The 21307-nt window shown below is 39.3% G+C and overlaps 1 protein-coding gene across 1 annotated transcript in view; it reads left to right on the top strand.

Moving 5' to 3' along the window:
• Positions 1-21307, top strand: part of LOC124713710 (GATOR complex protein MIOS) — a 215384-nt gene that overhangs the window by 101589 nt on the left and 92488 nt on the right. Inside the window, exons 9-10 of the mRNA XM_047242970.1 lie at positions 7275-7397; positions 9088-9308. Of these exons, the coding sequence (XP_047098926.1) occupies positions 7275-7397; positions 9088-9308 (344 nt within the window). The remainder of the gene's footprint in view (positions 1-7274; positions 7398-9087; positions 9309-21307) is intronic.

The following is a 21307-nucleotide window of genomic DNA, read 5'->3' as shown; positions in this document are numbered from 1 at the left end:
AAGATGATGGGGTTCCATGCACAGCCCAACTAGTAGCTACTATCTCAGTTCATCAGCTTTTCCACCAGGTGCATTTCCACAGATTGTTTAATAATGGAGTCCCAGAAAGATATTGCTGTGGTCAAATCATAGTTCTGTCATACTTCATTGAATGTCCAGTGGAAATAAAATGTTTGTCAATAGCGGACTTGTGAAAGGCTAGTGCAATATTGATGTTCAGTGCAGTGTTCCTTCACAGCGCGTGTGGTCTGTCATCTGTCCTGCATAAGGCGTACCATATTGACAAGGTATTTTGTAAATTCCGGCCTTCTGCAATAATAAGTCATCCTTCACTGATTCCAAAAGGATTACAATCTTAAACGGTGGATGGAAAATCACTCTTACCTAAAATTTACAGATTATTCTTGCTGTTCTAAATGAAATGTTGCCCACATAAGGAAGAAAGGCTAATGATTTTGCTGACATGTTCTTCATTTTATCCACTTCCTGATTCTTGGTTTTAATTGACAGTGCCCTATTAATCTTCTGGGTGGAATATCCATTTTTTTCTGAACACTGTCTTTAGGTGGGTGAGCTTTTTAGACAAACTATCTGAATCTGAGATAGTGTTAGCTCTGTGTTTGAGTATTTTAAGATCGTTCATAGATTGCAATGGGAGATGACAACTTGCGCTTGCAAGTACAAATTAGTATGAGTGGGCCTATAATAAACTGAATACCCCAGAGAGCCATCATTCTTTCATCTAACCAAGACTTCTAAGAAAGGCAGAAACCATCTTTCTATATTTCCATAGTGAACTGAATGTTGTTATGAATGGAGTTGATGTGAAGGAACTCCATCAGTTTATCTTGTCCACGAGGCCACACTATGAAAGTATCATCCACATACCTTGAAAATACAGTTGGTTTAAGGGCAGCTGATTCAAGTGCCCTCTCCTCAAAATTCTTCACAAAAAAAAACTTGGCCACCAAGGGAGACAGATGACTGCCCATGGTGACACCATCAGTCTGTTCAAAATATATTTGGCTGAACATAAAGTAAGTTGAGGATAGAGCATGGCGAAACAAAGCAGTGCTTTTCGCCATTTGGTGCCAAAGAAACTGCGAGAAGGTAATTTGTAAAAAGTGATACCACATTATAGCCAACCAAACAGTCATAACTGCTTAGATAGTCTGGGATATAGATGTGATGTGAGCATTTGCCCACCGACAGTCAAAGCAAAGAGGTGAGATGTTAAGCTAAATCACATGTAGGAGCTCCAGTATTGCTCACTATTGGACATATTGGAACATTTTTCTTATGAATTTTTGGAAGACGATACAGTCTTGGTGGTGCACAACCATGTGGTCTTAACCTCTTGATGATCTCTTGTGATAAGGAGGAAGAATTAAGTAGTGCAGAAGTTTTCTGTTCACACATCCAATAGATTCATAACCAGTCCTCCTGTAGGTAAAATCACTTAGCAGACCACACATCTTATCATCATACATCCTATGAGGGAAACAAAATGGTTGCATTATCTTTGTCAACTTTCAGTACCACCACATCAGTGTCCTCTCATAGATTTTGTAGTACAGCCTTTTCTGCACTGGTTGAGTTACTACATTGACAAGGAGCTTTCAAAAGAGTGGTGGTGAAAAGTAATACAATGTCTTACTTTGGATGCTGTGGAAGAAGTATGAAGGGAAACTTGCCATGCTTGTGATTCTGGGTGGTGAGTAAACATTCCTGTAGATGACCCATGAATATGTTCACATAGGATGGTGCCATGCAGGTGCCCATTGCTGTACCCCTGATTTTTTTGCAGGTGATGCTTTCGAGGGAGATGTAATTGTGGATGAGGATATAGTTGGTTGTAGGTTTGGAATCCATCAGACATTGGGAAAGGTAGTGTTCAATAGTAGCAAGGCCTTGGGCATTAGTGATGGTAGTGTAATGAGCAGGGCATTGTGTGATTAAGGAACAGGTACTTTGAAGGGTTGACGGAGGAAATGGTTGGTGTCTTTTATATAGGAGCGTAGATTGCGGGTAATAGGCTGAAGGTGTTGGTCTACGAGAGCACAGATTCTCTCAGTGGGGGCACAATGGTGTGTCCTGGATAGTTGGGTTTATGGACTTTAGAAAGCATGTAGAAGGTAGGAATGCATGTAGTAATAGGGGTCAGGAGAGAGACAGAATCCAGGAAGAGGTTCTGGGAGAGGCCTAAGGATTTGAGGGGAGACTGGAGATACTGCTGATTTTAGGAATGGGGCCACTTTGGCAGGGTTTGTGGGTGGATGAATCTGATGGCTGGTGGAGTCCTTTTGCCAGGTAATGCTTGTGGTAGAGCCTTTGTCAGAAGGTGGTATTATAAGGTCAGGATCAGTTTTTAGGTGGTGGTTTGTGGATGTAATGTTAGCTTGCATGTTGAGGGATTTGGGGAATGATGTTAAGGTGAGGTTTGAGGTTAAGAAATTCTGGAAAGTTATCAGGGGTTGATTTGGAGGCAATGGTGGTGGATTACATTTGGATGGAGGAGTAACCTGAGTAAGGCAGAGTTCAACATTGGTCTGCGTTTGAGTAAGATTCGTAGGATTGGTAGTGAAAAAGTGTTTCCATTGTAGAGAATGGGGGGAGGTGGGAAGCATGATAGGATTTGGGAGCGGGGCAAAAGGGTCAGGCCTTTGGAAAGAACTGATACCTTTGTGGCACTAAGGCTTTTGCAGGAAATATTTGTGACTATGTTTTGGGTCAGCTTAGGTTCTGGATTCTGTATGGTGCTGGTAGGGAGTTTATGTAGGTGGGATAAATGTAGTAGGTCTGTGAGGCAGGGTTTGTCAGCTATGAGGGGATATGAGGGAGGTTTGAAGGCTGTTATAAGGGTGATGGATAGTGGTAATCCAAGGTGGGAGTTGGAGGTGAACGGGTTAGAGAGTATGTTGAACTGGCATGGTGCTGTAATTTCTGCAGGGTAAGAGTTTCTGTGTGTGTGATGGGATAGAGGAATATGGGATTGCACAGCAGAAGAATTTTAGGGATGCAGAGGAGGTATTGGAAGGATATTTGGGCCTTTTTTGTGTAGTTTTGCAGGACCATGTTGGTGAGGGTTATGGACTGGCAGAATCTGAACAGATGGAGGGCATTGTGGAAGGAAGTATTGCAGCTGGAAATAGGTAATTTGATGGTGTAGCATTTGGGGGAATTCTGTGAGCGAGGCAGGAATAGTATGCGGAACTGTATTCTGGGTTCTGTATTGATGCAGATGAAAGCAGCAAGAAACCATGGGGGAGAATCAAAATGCATAAAAATATGTAAGTGATGTAGAAATAATTGCAAAAAATTCGCAAAAATATGCCAAAATATCTGAGAAAAATCACAAAAAGGTCAAAATGGATGAAGTATGGGGAAACAAGATGAAACATGAGGGAGTAGGCTGATAGTGAAAGGTGAGAACAAACTGAAACCTACATGAAAACATAATGAGATCAAAGAGAAAGGTAAATAGAAAGACTATAATGTCAGCTGCAGTTCGGTGATCAGATATGTGTGAAGAAGGGGGACAGTGTATGTCAGTAGATTAAGTGAGGTTAGCATTTGTGAACTGGAATAAGATAGGAGGAGGAGTGGGGGTGGGGATGGTTGTTACAAGTTCATGTGGAACAGGAAGCTATGGAAAATAATATGTGAAAATACACAAGTGTGGCCTAGGAAGAGTGATCAATTTGAAGGTCTGTGGTTTAAGGTACTGGTGGTAGTAAAATAGGATATGAAATGCAGCAACAATAATCAGCATGCTCACATAGCCATGTTTCGTCTGTGGATGAGACGATTGATACTGTGTGGCTTGTAAGTCAGAGCGTGTGGTGCGGTTTAGAAGGTGACATAAAAAACAGGAAAGAAGAGAAGGAAAAGGATGGAGTATATTAATGCATTAGAAAATAATAGTAAAGGAAAACAGCACTGGGTTATGGGATGAAAGAAAAGCCGTTAGGCAAAATAAAACAATGGAAGATCCATGATGGAATAATGTCAGTGTTATGACCTCGCCTCTACTTTCTTAAAAGCTAAAGTACAGGGTTCCAAAATGATCTTTACAACTTTGATTTTGCATTTCAGAAATGGTGATAGGTAGAAAGGTGCAGTTTGCAGCATAATGTTCAAAATGCCAAAAGTTTTGCTGGTGAGTTATTGACAAAAATATCCACCCTGCAGCAGATGACACAACATATGGAATAGTCGAAAGACTACATCTGACGTCAGGTTCAGCAGAACTTCTGGACATGTTTTAGAAACACACCACTATCACATCTGACCATCAGACTCTGATACACAAGGTTCAAGGAATCTGGAAGTGTCATGAAGAGGCTGAGATTTGTGTGTCCAAGCATGAGTCATGCAAATGTGAAACAGATGTCTGGGCATTCAAACATTGGTAATGCAAATATGGAACCGATGTAACTAGCAATTATCCAGAGCCCAACCAAATCAATCTGTCAAGTGTCTCAACAGTTTTGGCTACTGCCAACCATGATGTTATATTGGTTGGGAAGAGATAATCTGGATTTTCCAGATGTGCAGTAATTATCATTAAGCAGCACCAAAAATTGTCTGCCCAGAAATGCATGCAGGCATAGATGCATGCATGTTAAGAATGTTGTGATATTTCTAAAACATAGGATATATATTATGCATGTAAGAATGTTGTGATAATTCTAAAACATAGGATATATATTAATGTCTTTAGTTTTGGTGTGTGGCTTGGTAATTTACCTTTTCTCTCCAATATCGAAATAGATGACAGAGGGATAGAAAAACAATTAAAATCACTCAAAAGAGGAAAGGCCGCTGGACCTGATGGGATACCAGTTCGATTGTACGCAGAGTATGTGAAAGAACTTGCCTCCCCTCTTGCAGCGGTGTACTGTAGGTCTCTAGAAGAGCGTAGCATTCCAAAAGATTGGAAAAGGGCACAGGTCATCCCCGTTTTCAAGAAGGGACGTCGAACAGATGTGCAGAACTAGAGACCTATATCTCTCATATCGATCAGTTGTAGAATTTTGGAACATGTATTGTGTTCAAGTATAATGACTTTTCTGGAGACTAGAAATCTACTCTGTAGGAGTCAGCATGGGTTTCGAAAAAGAGGATCATGTGAAACCCAGCTCATGCTATTCGTCCACGAGACTCAGAGGGCCGTAGACATTGGTTCCCAGGTAGATGCCATGTTTCTTGACTTCCGCAAGGTGTTTGATACAGTTCCCCACAGTCATTTAATGAACAGCGGAGATGCCAGACCGAGATTCATTAGAAGAATCCTAAGGAAATGCAGCCCGAAAACAAAGGAAGAAGGTTACAGCACACTTGTTCGCCCACTGCTTGAATACTGCTCACAGGTGTGGGATCCGTACCAGATAGGGTTGATAGAAGAGATAGAGAAGATCCAATGGAGAGCAGCGCGCTTCATTACAGGATCATTTAGGAATCGCGAAAGCGTTACGGAGATGATAAATAGACTCCAGTGGAAGACTCTGCAAGAGAGACGCTCAGTAGCTCGGTACGGGCTTTTGTTGAAGTTTCGAGAACACACCTTCACCTTCACCGAGGAATCAAGCAGTATATTGCTCCCTCCTACGTATATCTTGCGAAGAGACCATAAGGATAAAATCAGCGAGATTAGAGCCCACACAGAGGCATACTGACAATCTTTCTTTCCACAAACAATACGAGACTGGAATAGAAGGGAGAACCAATAGAGGTATTCAAGGTACCCTCCACCAAACACCGTCAGGTGGCCTGCGGGGTATGGATGTAGATGTAGATGTAGAATGATGTAGAACAATACCATTGTAGCTGAGGCAGTTATTCTCTCTTTGTGTTGACTTCCTCACTGAAGAGCTGAATTTTAAAATGCAGTCCTCATCTTTTCGGGAGAAGGAAATTAGGATGTAGCTCAGTAGTAGATTGAAAACTTGTGACTTTCACGTATTATAACTTAACACAATACTCAGACAACTCAATTGCATATGTCTTTCTTGCACCAGCTCAAAAGACCAAAAGATACAGAGATCGGTGAGAAAAACAAATGAGTTACATAACAAAATTTACAAATTAACCTTCATTATTCATTTAGGGTCGATATAATCATACGTCCCTATGATATCTTTGCCATATAAATATTTGTTAGTGTGAATATTTATTTATATGTCTACGCCATTTAAAGAACCTCCACAGTGTGCAGGTTGCAAAAAGGAGTCTGAAACTTCACGCTTACAAGGTTCAGCTGCTGCTTGACATGATGACACCCAAAGTGGAAAGCATATGTAATAGAGATTCTGAGTCACATTCATGATGACCCAGACTATCTGAAAAAGGTGATGGTCATGGATGAAGCACAATTTTGTGTGTTGGGATTACCTTCCCACTATTTGAGGATCTGGGGCTTTGAGAACCTGCATGAACTTTAGCAAATAAAATGTATGTAGTAGTCCAAAGGTAAACACAAGGTGCAGTCTGCTTCATGAGCATGTGGTGGAACCTTTTATTGTCTGGATATGTTGGATCAGTTTGCATTTCCACAGGTCGAAGTATTGCAAAACTGCAACCTGACATCATACTGCAACAGTATGGTGCCCCTCCTCACTAGGCCACGGTCATGAAGAGTTTGAACAACATATTTCCTTGTCACTGGATTGATAAAGGAGGACCCATTTCATAGCCCCCAAGGTCTACAGACAGAATACCATTAGAATTTTTTCTTTGGCCCTTGTGAAGGATGCTGTCTTTCAGACCCTGGTGCAGGATCTTCAGGAACTATGAGCTCGTATCAGAGCAGCAATTGCACTTGTTAGTGAGGACTTGCTAGACTGGACATGGTAGGAACAGATATATTGCTCAGATATTCTGTGTGTGCTACAGATGCCGCACGCACTGAACTCTGTTAATTGGCAACTAAAAGTTTATGTTTGTGTGGACATTATGCCACAGACCACAATCTCTATCAATCGCAGTTTCTGTGAAACATGTGTCATCAAAGTTGTAAAGATAAATTTTGAACACCCTGCGTATTTTTACAAATCACAACAATGGAATGTTTACACACAAGTGCATCCGTATACAGTGTAACAAGAAATGTTAATAGACATTTTTTATTCATATTTTATCTGCTTTTCATAACATATGGCTAAATAAATGTAGTTATCTAATTGCTTTTTAGTCTTCTTATATGTAGTTTCAGATAGTGAACAAATATTGTTTATCAGAGTTAAAAATATTGTAAGATTTTTTTTCTGCCTTAGGAACATTCTCAGGTTGGAACCTGTGCAAGTAAATATGATACCAGGGATGAAGTCAGAGATGGTCACAATGCCTTGGGCAGATCTTGGAAGTACAGGAGCACACGTTGCTGCTAAAATATATAAGTGAGTTGTGAAATATTCTTTATTGAAGTTTTGTAAGCTTATAATTGCTAAGGTAAAAATGCTTTGCAATTCTGTTACATTTTATCGCATTTGAGGGCAATGTAAAACAACAATTGTGTATCCTGTATTCAGAATATAAGGCTTTTACATTACATATCTTAGTGTAGTTCTTCAAATGAGAACATTTCACATTAATGTCCTAGTCTTTTATCTCAGCTCTTATGTCTAGTCTCTCTTAAAGTCTGTTTTACAAAAAAGCATTGATGCTCTTTTCTGTTAGTATTTATTTATTTTTTAATTTCAGTAGACAAATTGTGATGAACATAAAATGATACAATGTGGAATTATTTAGAATGTCATTGTTGCATGAATATTTAAAAAAGTGAATATACTGGATTTTTAAATCTGTATATTGGGCCTTTTAAATTATTAAGAAGTGAATATTACATTGTAGTATTATATGAAAATGATACATGAATGATAAACAGTACAGAGAAGAAGGTATAGAAGCTTTTGAAATGTGATGTCACAGAAGAATGCTGGAAATGAGGTGGATGTATAGGATAAGTAATGAAGAGCTGCTGATTTGAATTGGAGAGAAAAGAGCTTTATGCTGTAATTTGGCTAAATTAATGGATAATTCAGTAGTACACACTCTGAGGTATTGGAGACTAGTTAATTTAGTAATGGAGGGAAGTTCAGGGGGGAAATTTTGCAGAGTGAGACCAAGTAAGCAGATTCAAAGAGGGGTTGAGTTAGCTACAGATGCTGTCTATTGCATCACAACACTGAACTGTGTGTGTGTGTGCGTGTTAAAAAATATATAAAGTGCTTGAGATTCTGATAGAACACAGCATTTGTGTTCAGAAGTACTTCAGATATCTTTTACCAATTCAGAACAGCTAATGGGCTGAAACAGTTACTTCACAATAATAACAATTCTGACAGAACACAGCATTTGTGTTCATAATTACTTCAAATATCCTTTACCAACGCAGAACAGCTAATGGGCTGAAACAGTTACTTTACAACAGTTTGTATATAAAATTTGAGTTGGGAATTCGTAGTTTAAACTACAGTTAGCCTTACAGATGATACGAAAGTATTATGTGTGAATGCTTCTGTTCTGGTAATGTGATAGTGTGTGTTCTAAATAAATAACTTAAGGGATCAGTTGTGTTATTGCTAAGAGTAAATTTTTAAAGTGTTGGTTTGCTGTTTGTTCTGTGGTATCATTTTAATCAAGGAAATGTATTATTGGTATCACACTGATGCAGCTGTTTTTGATTTCTGCTTAATTAACAACAACAACAACAACAACAATAATAATGATAATGATCTTTCATGTGAGCTACAGAAGTATTGAGAATAATATAATAAAAAGGTAGTTGCTACTCACCATATATCAGAGATACTGAGTCACAGAAAGGCACAACAAAAAGACTGTTGGAAAGTTATCATTTGGACAATGAAACATTTGTCAAGAATAGACAACAACAACAAAACTCTCTCTCTCTCTCAAACACAACACACTGTCCTCTTTCTGTGACTCAACATCTCTGCTATATGGTGAGTAGCAACTATCCTTTTCATTATATTGTTACATTCTATTCTGGATATTTCATTGTTTGAAAGAATTGGGAATGATATATAATGCATTTAAACCATGATTATCTTTTCTTTATTGCAGAAGTGAAGAGAGGGATAAAGCATTGCAGCTTTGTGGCTGGAAAATTGATTCCCAATCTTTGTCGGACTTTCTTGATGGCCTAGAGGCGGAAGGATCATACTCCCGTGCAGCTGCCATTGCTGTATTCAACCTCAGGCTGAGACTTGCAGTTGAGATGTTGAATCGTGGCGCCTCTAGGAATAATGATTCCAAATATACAATTGTGGCCATGGCCCTGTCTGGTATGTCAAATATTTATTTGTTGTTGTATCATGCATAGTATTATTTAGAAAGTTGTTAACAAGAACCTGCTTTCATCAATTTTTTTTAGCCCTGCTTAAGTATGCCAGTATCTGTTGTAGTAGACTGAAGCTCCCCTAGCTTTGTGTGGGAGTTGAGTTCACTATTTCCTTTTATGTCCACCATTTATACTAAAAATACTTCCATTATTACAGATAGGGTACTGGGTAGAATGAACATCCAAATTGGCAAGAGAATTTGTAAGTTCAGCTGTCCTGAACACACACAAACACAAATGAGTCAACACAGTTGTAACAGAACACATATCAATTGTCAAAATGTGTTTTTAGTTATAAAAAGATAAGACAGTAAACTACAGTAGTTGTGACCTTGCTGGATATGGAAAGTGTGTGGAAAATGAGGATCTTGGAATTTGTGAAATGCCTTTTAAATGCAACTTCGTTAGTGGAAACTACCATACCACCCTACTGCAGATTGCCAAATAGCTTAAAGACTGCCCTGTGTAACAGAGCTGTACAACACCCTTAATTTTATCAAAAGGGTTTATGTCGTGCAGTTACTTAATGGATTTCAAGAGCAGTGAATTGAAGAATGAAATAGGAATCCCATGGTATAATTGATATATGTAAGTTTATAAAAAATGGTGATGGGGGGAAACTGCAGGAGATAGCAACATTTTGATAACTTTCAATACATCTTTATTTTAGAATCCATTAAAGCAGGCTTTATGTGCTAGAAGATGTGGCCATATGTGTAATACCTGACTGAACAAAAAAAAACATATACAAGAAAATTAGTGTCCTACCTTTTCAAAATGATTTGCAACTGCAGTGAAGAAAACAGTGCCTAAGACATGTCCACACAGACAGGAGCAAGTGATAGGAGTGTTAAAACTTCCACTTGCCCCTTCACCTGTGCCTGCACTTGCACTTCCACCTGCAATTGCACTTGTGAAAACACATCTGATACAATACAGCTCTCCAAGCAGGTAAGCCTGGAAGACCTAAGAAAAATATACACAAGCCATCAGACAGCAAAACTGGTTTTTCTTTTCTTTCTTTCTTTCTAACCACTTTGCTCCTCACACTGTAAACCGTCTGCCACATTTTCCCAAAGAATCTAAAAGCAAGGTTAGCACAGAGACAGAACTTTTTAAAGTACCTTACCCTCATGCCCTTGGGAGCAGACAAGTTAAGTCCACTCCAGTTTTATGAAACTCTTGTGTGGTACTGGCTATATTATGGAGGCGCAAGTTGTTGAATCATGAAACATGTGTACCTCAACTCCAACAATGTTATGCACCATAAGGAGTTCACACTGATCGTAAGTGCTTTCAGGACCAGTCATTTGCACAACCTCTCTACTGAGACTGGGCAACCACCACATTCCTCCTGAGAGTTGCTCCTAGTGGCCAAGAATAACTCTCAAGTGGACACAGTACTGGAGTGACTTAAGAGATTTACTGTCCTGAGTTCTCTCAAGTGGACATGCCCCCTAGTCCATGTTTGGAGACAACTGCTGTGTTGGTTACCAAAGACGATAGAATGATTTTTAGATTCAATGAGATACTGAAGGGCCTGCAGTCATATACATTTTTAACTCAATGTTTTATAGACTTTTAAATGAATATCACAATTATGTAACAAACAATAGAAAATCTGGGTTTGAATAATGACAATATTAGGAAAGAATAGGTGGTCTTTTTGTTGTGCCTGTCTGCAGCTCAACATCTCCACGTGTGGCTGGATTGAAGAGTTTTTAGCAAACAGAACACAGCATGTTGTTATCAATGGAGAGACGTCTACAGACATTAAAGTAACCTCTGGCGTGCCACAGGGGAGTGTTGTGGGAACATTGCTTTTTACAATATATATAAATGATCTATTAGATAGTGTCAGAAGTTCCATGCGGCTTTTCGCGGCTGATGCTGTAGTATACAGAGAAGTTGCAGCATTAGAAAATTGTAGCAAAATGCAGGAAGATCTGCAGCGGATAGGCACTTGGTGCAGGGACAGGCAACTGACCCTTAACATAGGCAAATGTAATGTATTGCGAATACATAGATAGAAGAATCCTTTATTGTATGATTATATGATAGCGGAACAAACACTGGTAGCAGTTACTTCTGTAAAATATCTGGGAGTATGAGTGCGGAACGATTTGAAGGGGAATGATCATATAAAATTAATTGTTGATAAGGCGGGTACCAGGTTGAGATTCATTGGGCGAGTCCTTAGAAAATGTAGTCCATCAACAAAGAGGTGGCTTACAAAACACTCGTTTGACCTATACTTGAGTATTGCTCATCAGTGTGGGATCCGTACCAGATCGGGTTGACAGAGGAGATAGAGAAGATCCAAAGAAGAGCGGCGCGTTTTGTCACAGGGTTATTTGGTAACCGTGATAGCGTTATGGAGATGTTTAGCAAACTCAAGTGGCAGACTCTGCAAGAGAGGCGCTCTGCATCGCGGTGTAGCTTGCTCGCCAGGTTTCGAGAGGGTGCGTTTCTGGATGAGGTATCGAATATATTGCTTCCCCCTACTTATACCTCCCGAGGAGATCACGAATGTAAAATTAGAGAGATTCGAGCACGCACGGAGGCTTTCAGACAGTCGTTCTTCCCGTGAACCATACGCGACTGGAACAGGAAAGGGAGGTAATGACAGTGGCACGTAAAGTGCCCTCCACCATACACCGTTGGGTGGCTTGCGGAGTATAAATGTAGATGTAGATGTAGATTGTGTGTGTGTGTGTGTGTGTGTGTGTGTGTTTCAGAAGCAGGCCTTCTGGCCAAAAGCTTACATGTTTAAGGGTCTTTTTGTTGTGCCTGTTGTGACTCAACATCTCCACTTTATGGCGAGTAGCAATCTATCCTTTTCTAATATGGTCACAAATATATAACAGTATTGGCAGATTGGTGATAGCAGGGGAATTTTCTTTGTTTCTTTGCAAAAGCAGCATAAATATGTAACATAAATGATACATTTTGTTAGCTTTGAGAAAAATACACATTCAGGTTTTACTTTACATTGTGTCAGGTTGATGGAGTAGGTCAGGCTGTTTCAGGTCTGCACCCATGGAGCACAGGCACCCCAAGCACCTACAGCTCATCTGTTGGGCAGGTGTAAGATCAGCTGGAGTGTTGCAGCAGTTGAAAGAAACAATAGTGCATCATAGAACTGATATTTGTGGAAAAAGCAGAATCGTCAGGAAAATGATGCCCTTGTTGGAATACTCTATATTTTATGTTTGCATGTGAGATTGTTAGGTTTCTGGGTTTGCCTTGAAACAAGGATAATGTTCTATTAGCAGTGGTGGAGGGTAGATCAGATTATGTGTGGCAGCTGTCAGCATTCAGTATTGCTGTTTTGTGCTAGATTTAATGTTTAACATGCCATGAGTAAGCTTTCATTGCTGAGGAAGCTGGTACAAGTGTCTCCAATGACTTCTTTTAGCTCAAGAAGAGGAATTAGTTATAAAAGGGTATTTAACATGTTGAGCACACAATAAATGCAGGACCATGGAATCTTAAGTAAAGCAAGGTTTCAAAATATTTATGAAGGGAATTATCTAAAACAAAAGGTCAGTGTACGCACATAACCAGTGATAGGAATTATATTTGACAACAGTCTTTGAGACATAGATCTTTTGTGTTTTTTACACCAGTGGTGGTGATCATGTCGAAACATCACTAGATGCCACCCTTCTTCCTGAATCACATAGTAGGCAGCGAAGGTCTGAGTAGTTGGGTTTATGAGCATTGTCTTTCTGTGATACCTAACATCATTAAGCAGTGTGTATTTATAGATTTTGTTCTGAGGATGGTAAAACGGCTGCAGAACTGCACAAAATGTTAATGTAAGCTTTTTGGTTGATAACAGTTAAAGCCAAACATCAACTTACAATTTGTATAAGAATTCAAAATATTGATGGGTGCTGTTTTTGTTTTTGTTGTTGTTGATGATGGTGATCATGATGATGATTACCAGTGATCATTTGGAATGTCCATCAGCTAACATAGTGTGAAAAAATGTTGCAAAATTAATTCTTTTACATTTCTTGAGAGCAAAGTGAAAAATTTTCATCTAAGTATGGGATGCTTAATTCTGTGGAAGAAGAAGAAAAAAAGAATTCTACTTAGACCACTTATTGTTGTGCAGATGTGGATTCTCAGAGGTCTGCATAATACCTGCTACAGCTCTTGTAACGTTTTCAGTGGACTCAAATTGTTTTCCACCCACAAGTTTCTATAAGTGTGGGACTAATGGAAGTGATAAAATGCCAAATCTGGGGCCTAGGTTTGGGTTCAAGTTACACAAAAAAAAGTAATCAGAATAATGAATGGCGTCAATCATAGACACTCTTGCAGGAACTTGTTTTGAAAGATAGGGATCCTTACCACCCCCTCACAGTAAGGTTTTTCCTTGTTGACCATTGTCTGCAAAAAACTTTCCTCTTTACAAAGACAACAATGACTGTTATGACTGCAACACAAGAACCAAAAATAATCTACACATTGAATTATACATTGGCCGCAACTTCTTGGTAAGTGGTTGTTACGGTGCCTGTGTGGCTATGATTTACTTTTTTTCTTATCAAGCCAATGTCAGCATGGCGTCTCTTGCCACATTTGTCCCAAGTATATCTAGCTGGTGAGGCAGGAGCAGTGGTAGCATTGCAAAACTTTTTCTGACTTAATCAATCTATCAAGCCTTCATCGTGTTTCAACATTCCAGATGATATGTTGTTACGCCACTCCGGTCTCATGCTAGCCCATGCCTTCGACCTGATGGTGTTGATGCCAAAGCTCTCCATATTTTGTTTACAGGAGTCCTTGAACCTCAATATAGAACATCCTTCGGGTCTCTTGGCTGTAGAAATCTCTCCAAGCATCACCTCATGTGGTAATCTTTTGGGACAAATATGGTAGACATGTCCCAGCTAGTGGACTTGTCTCTGCTTCAAGATAACTGAAATGCTGTTGCAGTTAGTTTTAGATAGTACTGCTCTTCATTGGCCACTCATGCCTTCCATTTTATTCTGAGGATGGATCTCAGGCAATGCATGTAGAAAGCATTAACAGGGTGTATACAATCCGGGACAACCAAGAGATCTGGGAAAAACACAGAATTTTTTCATCCAGGAGAAAACAGGGAAAAACTCAGGAATTTTTTAGAATTACGGGAATTTTTCATTGTTTTAGTTTTCAGTTAATTTTTTGTAATTTTGACTGTTAAGAATCAATACTCTAACAAAGGATATTACTGTATCCCACTACTGCAGAGTAATACTGCAGCAATAAAACATGAACGAGAGAAAAAAAAAATAAAAAATAAAACTTAAGTTGCAAAGGAAATGCGCCTTATACAACAACAAAACACAGTGCTCATACAAGCACCTCCCAATAGCAAAATGTGTCAACAGCTTTAGGAATACTATGCAATGTTTTGTAACAACAAATTTCCTCCGATGAGTGTGATGTCACAACTGTTTACATTAGATTCGTTTGAGCAATTGTGAGCAGGCTCATGGGCATGCACAGTTGAGTCATGTAGGAGTAGTACCTTCTCCCGCTTCTGGCTACAGGAATGTGGCTGTTAGCTGTATGAGCAGTGGCAGCAAGCAGCCAGATGCTACCTGGAAAAATTTTACTGGCACGTCCAAGCTGTCAGATTCATGCATGTGCAACGGGCCTGGATCTAGGGTTGGGGGGCAGACTGGGGTATCTGTCCTGGGCGGAAATTTCAGGAGGGGACGGGGTCGTGAAATTCATATTCTTGAGGAAAAAACATTGTTTCACAAAGCACCTAGAATCCAGCGCACAATGGTGTATCGATTATTCATATGATTTTGAAACAAATCCCTGTTGGATTTTTGAACACACTCTAAGTTGACTTATGACTGAATCATAAGTTGATTTTTGAATACGTGCATTGTGTACGTGATCTCTCCGCCAGGGGAATCCCTGTCACATCTAGAAATAAACTTTCCTGCAGACAAGAGGGGATGGGGCCTACAAGAGCTGAGTGGAATAAAGCTAAACGTGTGAATGCCAATCTCTGTTTATGTGTTTGACTGGGTTTGCGAATGATCAACATTGTTATAATTACTAGTGAAATCCATAGATTCAGTTCAGACTACCAGGGTGGAAATAAATGACTAACGGGAATAACAGTAAGAAAGATTATGTAATATCTTTTTGGTGTCTCCAAGAAAATGAAATTTTGACAGAAAATTTTTGGCCAGGCCGCTACAGTACAGTACAGTAAACTTGTACAGTTGTTTGAAAAGCGTCGTGCTCAAAGTAAATTTCCTTTTAAGCAAGATGATCTATGTGCGAGAATGTACGATGAATTCCTTTGCTCACAGATGTTTGACTCTCATTTAAAAATCAACTCTTTGAGGATGACGTTATTAAAATTTTACTGGCACATTTGTGTGATTTATCTTATAAAGTGTAACACGTGTGAAGAAGATCAACATTATACGTGAAAGCTTAGCTTCTCTTGCAGTAATATTTGAGACTGATATTATATGCGAAAGCATTTCTTTTCTTGTAGTAATACTATGTATATTAATTTAAACCATTAACTTTTCCTGTTTGTGTGTTTGCGCTACTTAATAGTGATGACTACATCATGTGTCCTGTGCTCTGAATATCTGCTGTCATCGGCTGGCGAGATCACATGACATGAGCTATAACTGGCTTACAAAAGCACATACCAATCTCGATTTCAATGTTTCGAAAAGTAACGAGTGGTGTATAGTGGAATTTGAATTTATATTTTCGTAATATGAAAATATTCAGTGTACATGTTGCTGCACATCAAATATCTTTCCAAAACGTATTTTCCCCCCTGTGTTTCATTTTCTAAAGTGCAAGGAACTTCTATGCTGATGTATAAAACCAAAACCATTCCAAGGATTGACAAGTTTTACAGTTCTGAGGAAAAGCATACTGTCACTTAACACGGGAAAGGTGCATTTTCACCTGGGAGAAAGCGTAGTTTTAATCGGGAAATCCGGGAAAAATCCAGGAATTTTTTTTCCTTGTCTGCATTTACACCCTGATTAAGGTGACATTCTTGTTGGCGTAAGTAGTCCATGTTTCCGATTCATACAAAAGGATGCTGAGGACGCAAGTTTGATATACAAGAATTTTGGTGATAAAAGAGAGCTTTTAGTTTACCCAAATAAGTGTAGAGAGCTTGCCAAATTTTGTCACAGCTGTTCCAATGCGAGTATCAGTCTTCTTGTCAACAGACATGTTTGATTCTGCTTGCAGAGTAGTTCCATCTAATGTGATATCCAGCTGTGTATTAGCACTCTGAACCGTAATTATGGTCTTACTGCCATTTACGCTCATTGAGAATAGGTGGTATGCATGACTAAGTCTTGATACTAGCTCTTGCAGCTCTTCTGCAGAGTTCACAACAATTGCATCATCATCAGCATATAGACGTTCATTCTTCAGAGGACTGACATTGAAAAGCCTTCCATCTTTCCTAGTATGCAGGTGTACTCCAACACTGCAATTCTCAAAAGCCACTTGGAGCAGAGCTGAGGAGAAAATTCCAGGAAGTGTAGGCACCAAAACATAGCCTTGTCTTATGCCACAGTTCATATTAAAAGGTTTAGATGTACTACCATTGAAGATTGTGGAGTCATGCATGTTGACATGTAAAGATCTAATTAAGGGCAACAAAGTTGGTGGACATCCAATTTTTTCCAATATGCTGTAGAGTCCCTTCCTACTGACAGTGTCAAAGGATTTGTTGAGATCGACAAAAGCCACATATAATGGCACTTTTATTTTAGCTGCCGCAAGGTGAATAGCATGTCACTTGTGGATCTGCCAGCTCGAAATCCGCACTGTTACTCAGGGTAGATTCGAGCAACCAAAGTTTCCAATCTTTATAGGATTATCCTCGCATACACTTTTCCAGCAATGCTCAAGGGAGATGTTCCTCTATAGTTGTTACAACAATCTCTGTCACCTTTTCCCTTATAGGTTGCTACTATATTTGCATCATGCATGTCTTTGTGGTACTGTGACTTCTTCCCAGCACCGCTGTTGGATTTGGTACACTATCGGTGAAACTCAGTCAGGTTTGATGATTTCAGCCGGAAGTTATCACAGCCTTTATGCTGGCCTGGGTTTAGGCTTTTGAGTGCGAGTTTTAATTCATTGAGAGTAGGAGGATCAACAAGCTCAGACAAAACAGGGTAAGTGGTAAAGTACGAAAAGCTTCTGAAGAAATGTTGACCTCTTCTCAGTATAGGTTAGCATTGTGCTGCACCCATGTGTCTAGCTGCTGGTTGTTATCGTTGATTGGATCACTATTAACATCTTTTATTGCAACTTACTTCCTGCTTGTTGGTCCAATGGCCATTTTGATCCCTTGATACATGCTATGGTAACCTCCTTTGACTCGGCAGATCTGAATAGATTTGCAAAGGCTGGTCCAGTATCTATTTGCACAATGGTGAGAAACTTGTTGCAGATCTACTTTGCAGACCTTGTAATCGGCTGTCACTCATTGGTTCAAATGGTTCAAATGGCTCTGAACACTATGGGACTCAACTGCTGTGGTCATCAGTCCCCTAGAACTTAGAACTACTTAAACCTAACCAACCTAAGGACATCACACACATCCATGCCCGAGGCAGGATTCGAACCTGCGACCGTAGCAGTCGCACGGTTCCGGACTGCACGCCTAGAACCGCGAGACCACCGCGGCCGGCTGTCACTCATTGGTATTTAGGATTATTCATAACTTGTACATGAGGAATATGTTTCTTGTCTATATATGGATGCAACTCACTTTCACATTCAGCAGACCAGTTGCTTCGAGTCCTATCCTGCTTCCCAAATATTCTAATAGCAGTTTGCATAATATTTTCTTTAGCAAGATGCCTCATATTTTAGGCACTGCGTGCAGCTATCAGTTGCTCAGGATTCAGTTTCATCTCAATATGTTGTGTGAACTTTTTGTATATCACATCATCTTGGATGGCTTTGGTATTGATCTTCACTCTTCGACAGATGCTTTCAACGGAGTGAATCTTTTTTGGTGTGAAATGTGATTTGGTCATAACTAAAGAGTGATGAGCATCTCAGTCAGCACTGTGATATGTACAGGAGTTAAGGACATGATGTAGGTCACATCTTCTGTTTTTGATGAAATCGAGCCAATGGCCTGAACGTGGTCGTTTCCATATTACTATGTGCATGGCTCTGTTCCGGAAGTAAGTGTTAATGGTGCAGAGAGAAAGAGAGATGCAAAGTTCGACCAGTCGCTGATCATTCTTGTTCATATTTTTAGTGCCATGTGGGTCAATGCAGTTAGGCCAGTTGTTCCATGTATTCTCCATTCTGGCATTTAAGTTTCCCAGTAACATGAGTTTATCTGATCCATGAATATTCTCTAAGCATTTCTGCAGATCTTCATAAAACTTGTCTTTGACTTCAGGTGGCACTTTTATAGTGAGAGCATATGCTGAGATTAATGTGACAGGGCCTGATGTTGTTCTTAATCTCATAGTTGAATCGAGAAGTCTAAATATGGTGCAGAAAGGAGTTTATTACTCCAGCATCAAGCTGTTTAATGCACTCTCAGCACATATCAAACGTCTGCATAAATAATTACCAAAATTCAAATAAAACCTGAAAGAGTACCTAATAGAGAGATCTTTTTATACAGCCAATGAATTTATGAGAGAAAATGAACATCACCACTAAATTTACAATTGCTTTATAAATGCTTTTAATTTCACTATCATATAATAATTTGCTTTCCTTATTAATGTATGTTATTGTTGTACTATTTAACTTACTTTTGCTTCCAGTGTATGTTACAGATCCTTGCTCAATACTCTGATAACTGGATATATGTTCCTTATTTGTCACCTTTTTACCTTGCATCTTTAATATATTTATGTAAGTTATATCTGAAATATGTACAATTTGACACACTCCATATCCTTGCAATTTACTTGGCACTTGGACCTGTGGAACACAAAATAAATAAATAAATAAATAAACTCTGAATTCGGGAGTGGGATGGGCACTTGAGCAACCACTAAGGCTTTCTCAGAATTTCCTGAGAGAACTAAGCAGCTATATATGCTGAAGGAACAATGTCTGTGTGTGATACTTTATGCATACTAAAGGATAGACACAACACTAGGTTCCGAAATAGTTTGCCAGTGATATATAATGGGAAACGTCTTAGGAGCACCATTTCATTTCATGTAAAAATATCACACTTGAGAATATCACCATCATCTGCCTAAATGATTCTCTGTTGTAAGCAGACTGAATCACGTCTTGAGGTTTTCTTTGTAAATGTATCCTGCCATCAATTTTTACCCTGTGTGTACTGCAGTTCAGGTGACTTTTTCATACTCTGAATGTCCAGTATTAGTTTTCCTGCACTCTGCTAACCTCTGTTTTCTCTACTGTCTATTAAATGGACAAACAAATGTGGGATGGTGGCTCATAGACTATCTTAGACATAGAACCTGGCCATCAGCAGGCAGCTGCAGAGACTAAGTCTGAGTTGCCCACTTAAGGTGGCAATAAAACTGGCTGCCCCTCAGAATTATAAGTCTAGCTATCTGTATGATCTGGCAACACCACAGAATATGGAAGTATTACACAATGTAGACATAAAGTTGCAAGTTTGAGACCACTCATTCATTTATATTTTTTACCGCATTTCAGTTGTCTGATAGACTTATCAATCTGATGGAACCTTAAATATAATTTGCTGCACTTTCTAATGCACCAGTAATAGTAAAACCCTACGTGAAAGAGCCCATGGCTGCGTCGAGATCAGAGTATTCTTGCCTTATGGTGGTCACCACCCGCCAGCTACCAGGCAGTTGGATGCTCGCTGCCCTTAGGGTTGCCATAATCCAAGGACGAAAATCAAGGACAAAATTCGGGGATTATAAAGATGTGGCTGAAACACAGACCGATATGTTGTGCAAACGACCATTGGTTTGCATTTCAGTAGAATCTTCATCATTACTTTACAGTGGTGATTATGAAGATGTGGTTGAAACCTGGAATCGCACAATGTTCTTTCACCTTTCTGCACGTCAGCCAAATCTTAATAATTACCATAATTCAAACAGTAATTCTGTCAGCAAAGAAGTTGTAATTAACAAGGAAAATTAATCCAAGCATTAATGGTGTCTATAAAGGAGTGGTCAATGATGAAGAAAATTAATTGCAATTGACATTAAATAACTTTTTAATTAAGGCATTGAACACAAATTATTAACATGTACACAATCATGCTGCTACAATTGATGTATATCTTTCACTTTATTTCTCTGAGCCGTGGACAGAAGAAAGAAACTCGCTCCAATTCTGAATCAGTCTATGAAAATCTGTTTTTCATGTTATATTGGATTTGGAGCATTGCATTGACTATGTTAAAGGTAGCCTGTTTCTTTCTTCTGTCCATTGTGCGTTCACTAGGGAAAACACTCTCTCCCCATTGGCATTATGCCCTGGAATGGAGAAATAGTACTGCACAATAGCAAGCAGTTCTGAATACTGCTTTTTAGAAACACTGAAACACCTGAGGCAATATTGACCTTACGACTTATCTTAGAAGAAAGATTAAGGAAAGGCAAACCTACATTTCTAGCATTTGTAGAATTAGAGAAAGCTTTTGACAATGTTGACTGGAATACTCTCTTTCACATTCTAAAGGTGGCAGGGGTAAAATACAGGGAGCGAAAGGCTATTTACAATTTGTACAGAAACCAGATGGCAGTTATAAGAGTCGAGGGGCATGAAAGGGAAGCAGTGGTTGGGAAAGGAGTGAGGCAGGGTTGTAGCCTCTCCCCGATGTTATTCAATCTGTATATTGAGCAAGCAGTAAAGGAAACAAAAGAAAAATTCGGAGTAGGTATTAAAATACTTGGAGAAGAAATAAAAACTTTGAGGTTCGCCGATGACATT

This window comes from Schistocerca piceifrons, chromosome 1 (genome assembly GCF_021461385.2).
Source record: "Schistocerca piceifrons isolate TAMUIC-IGC-003096 chromosome 1, iqSchPice1.1, whole genome shotgun sequence".
Lineage (NCBI taxonomy): Eukaryota > Metazoa > Arthropoda > Insecta > Orthoptera > Acrididae > Schistocerca > Schistocerca piceifrons.
This window is presented reverse-complemented; position numbering and strand designations above follow the sequence as displayed.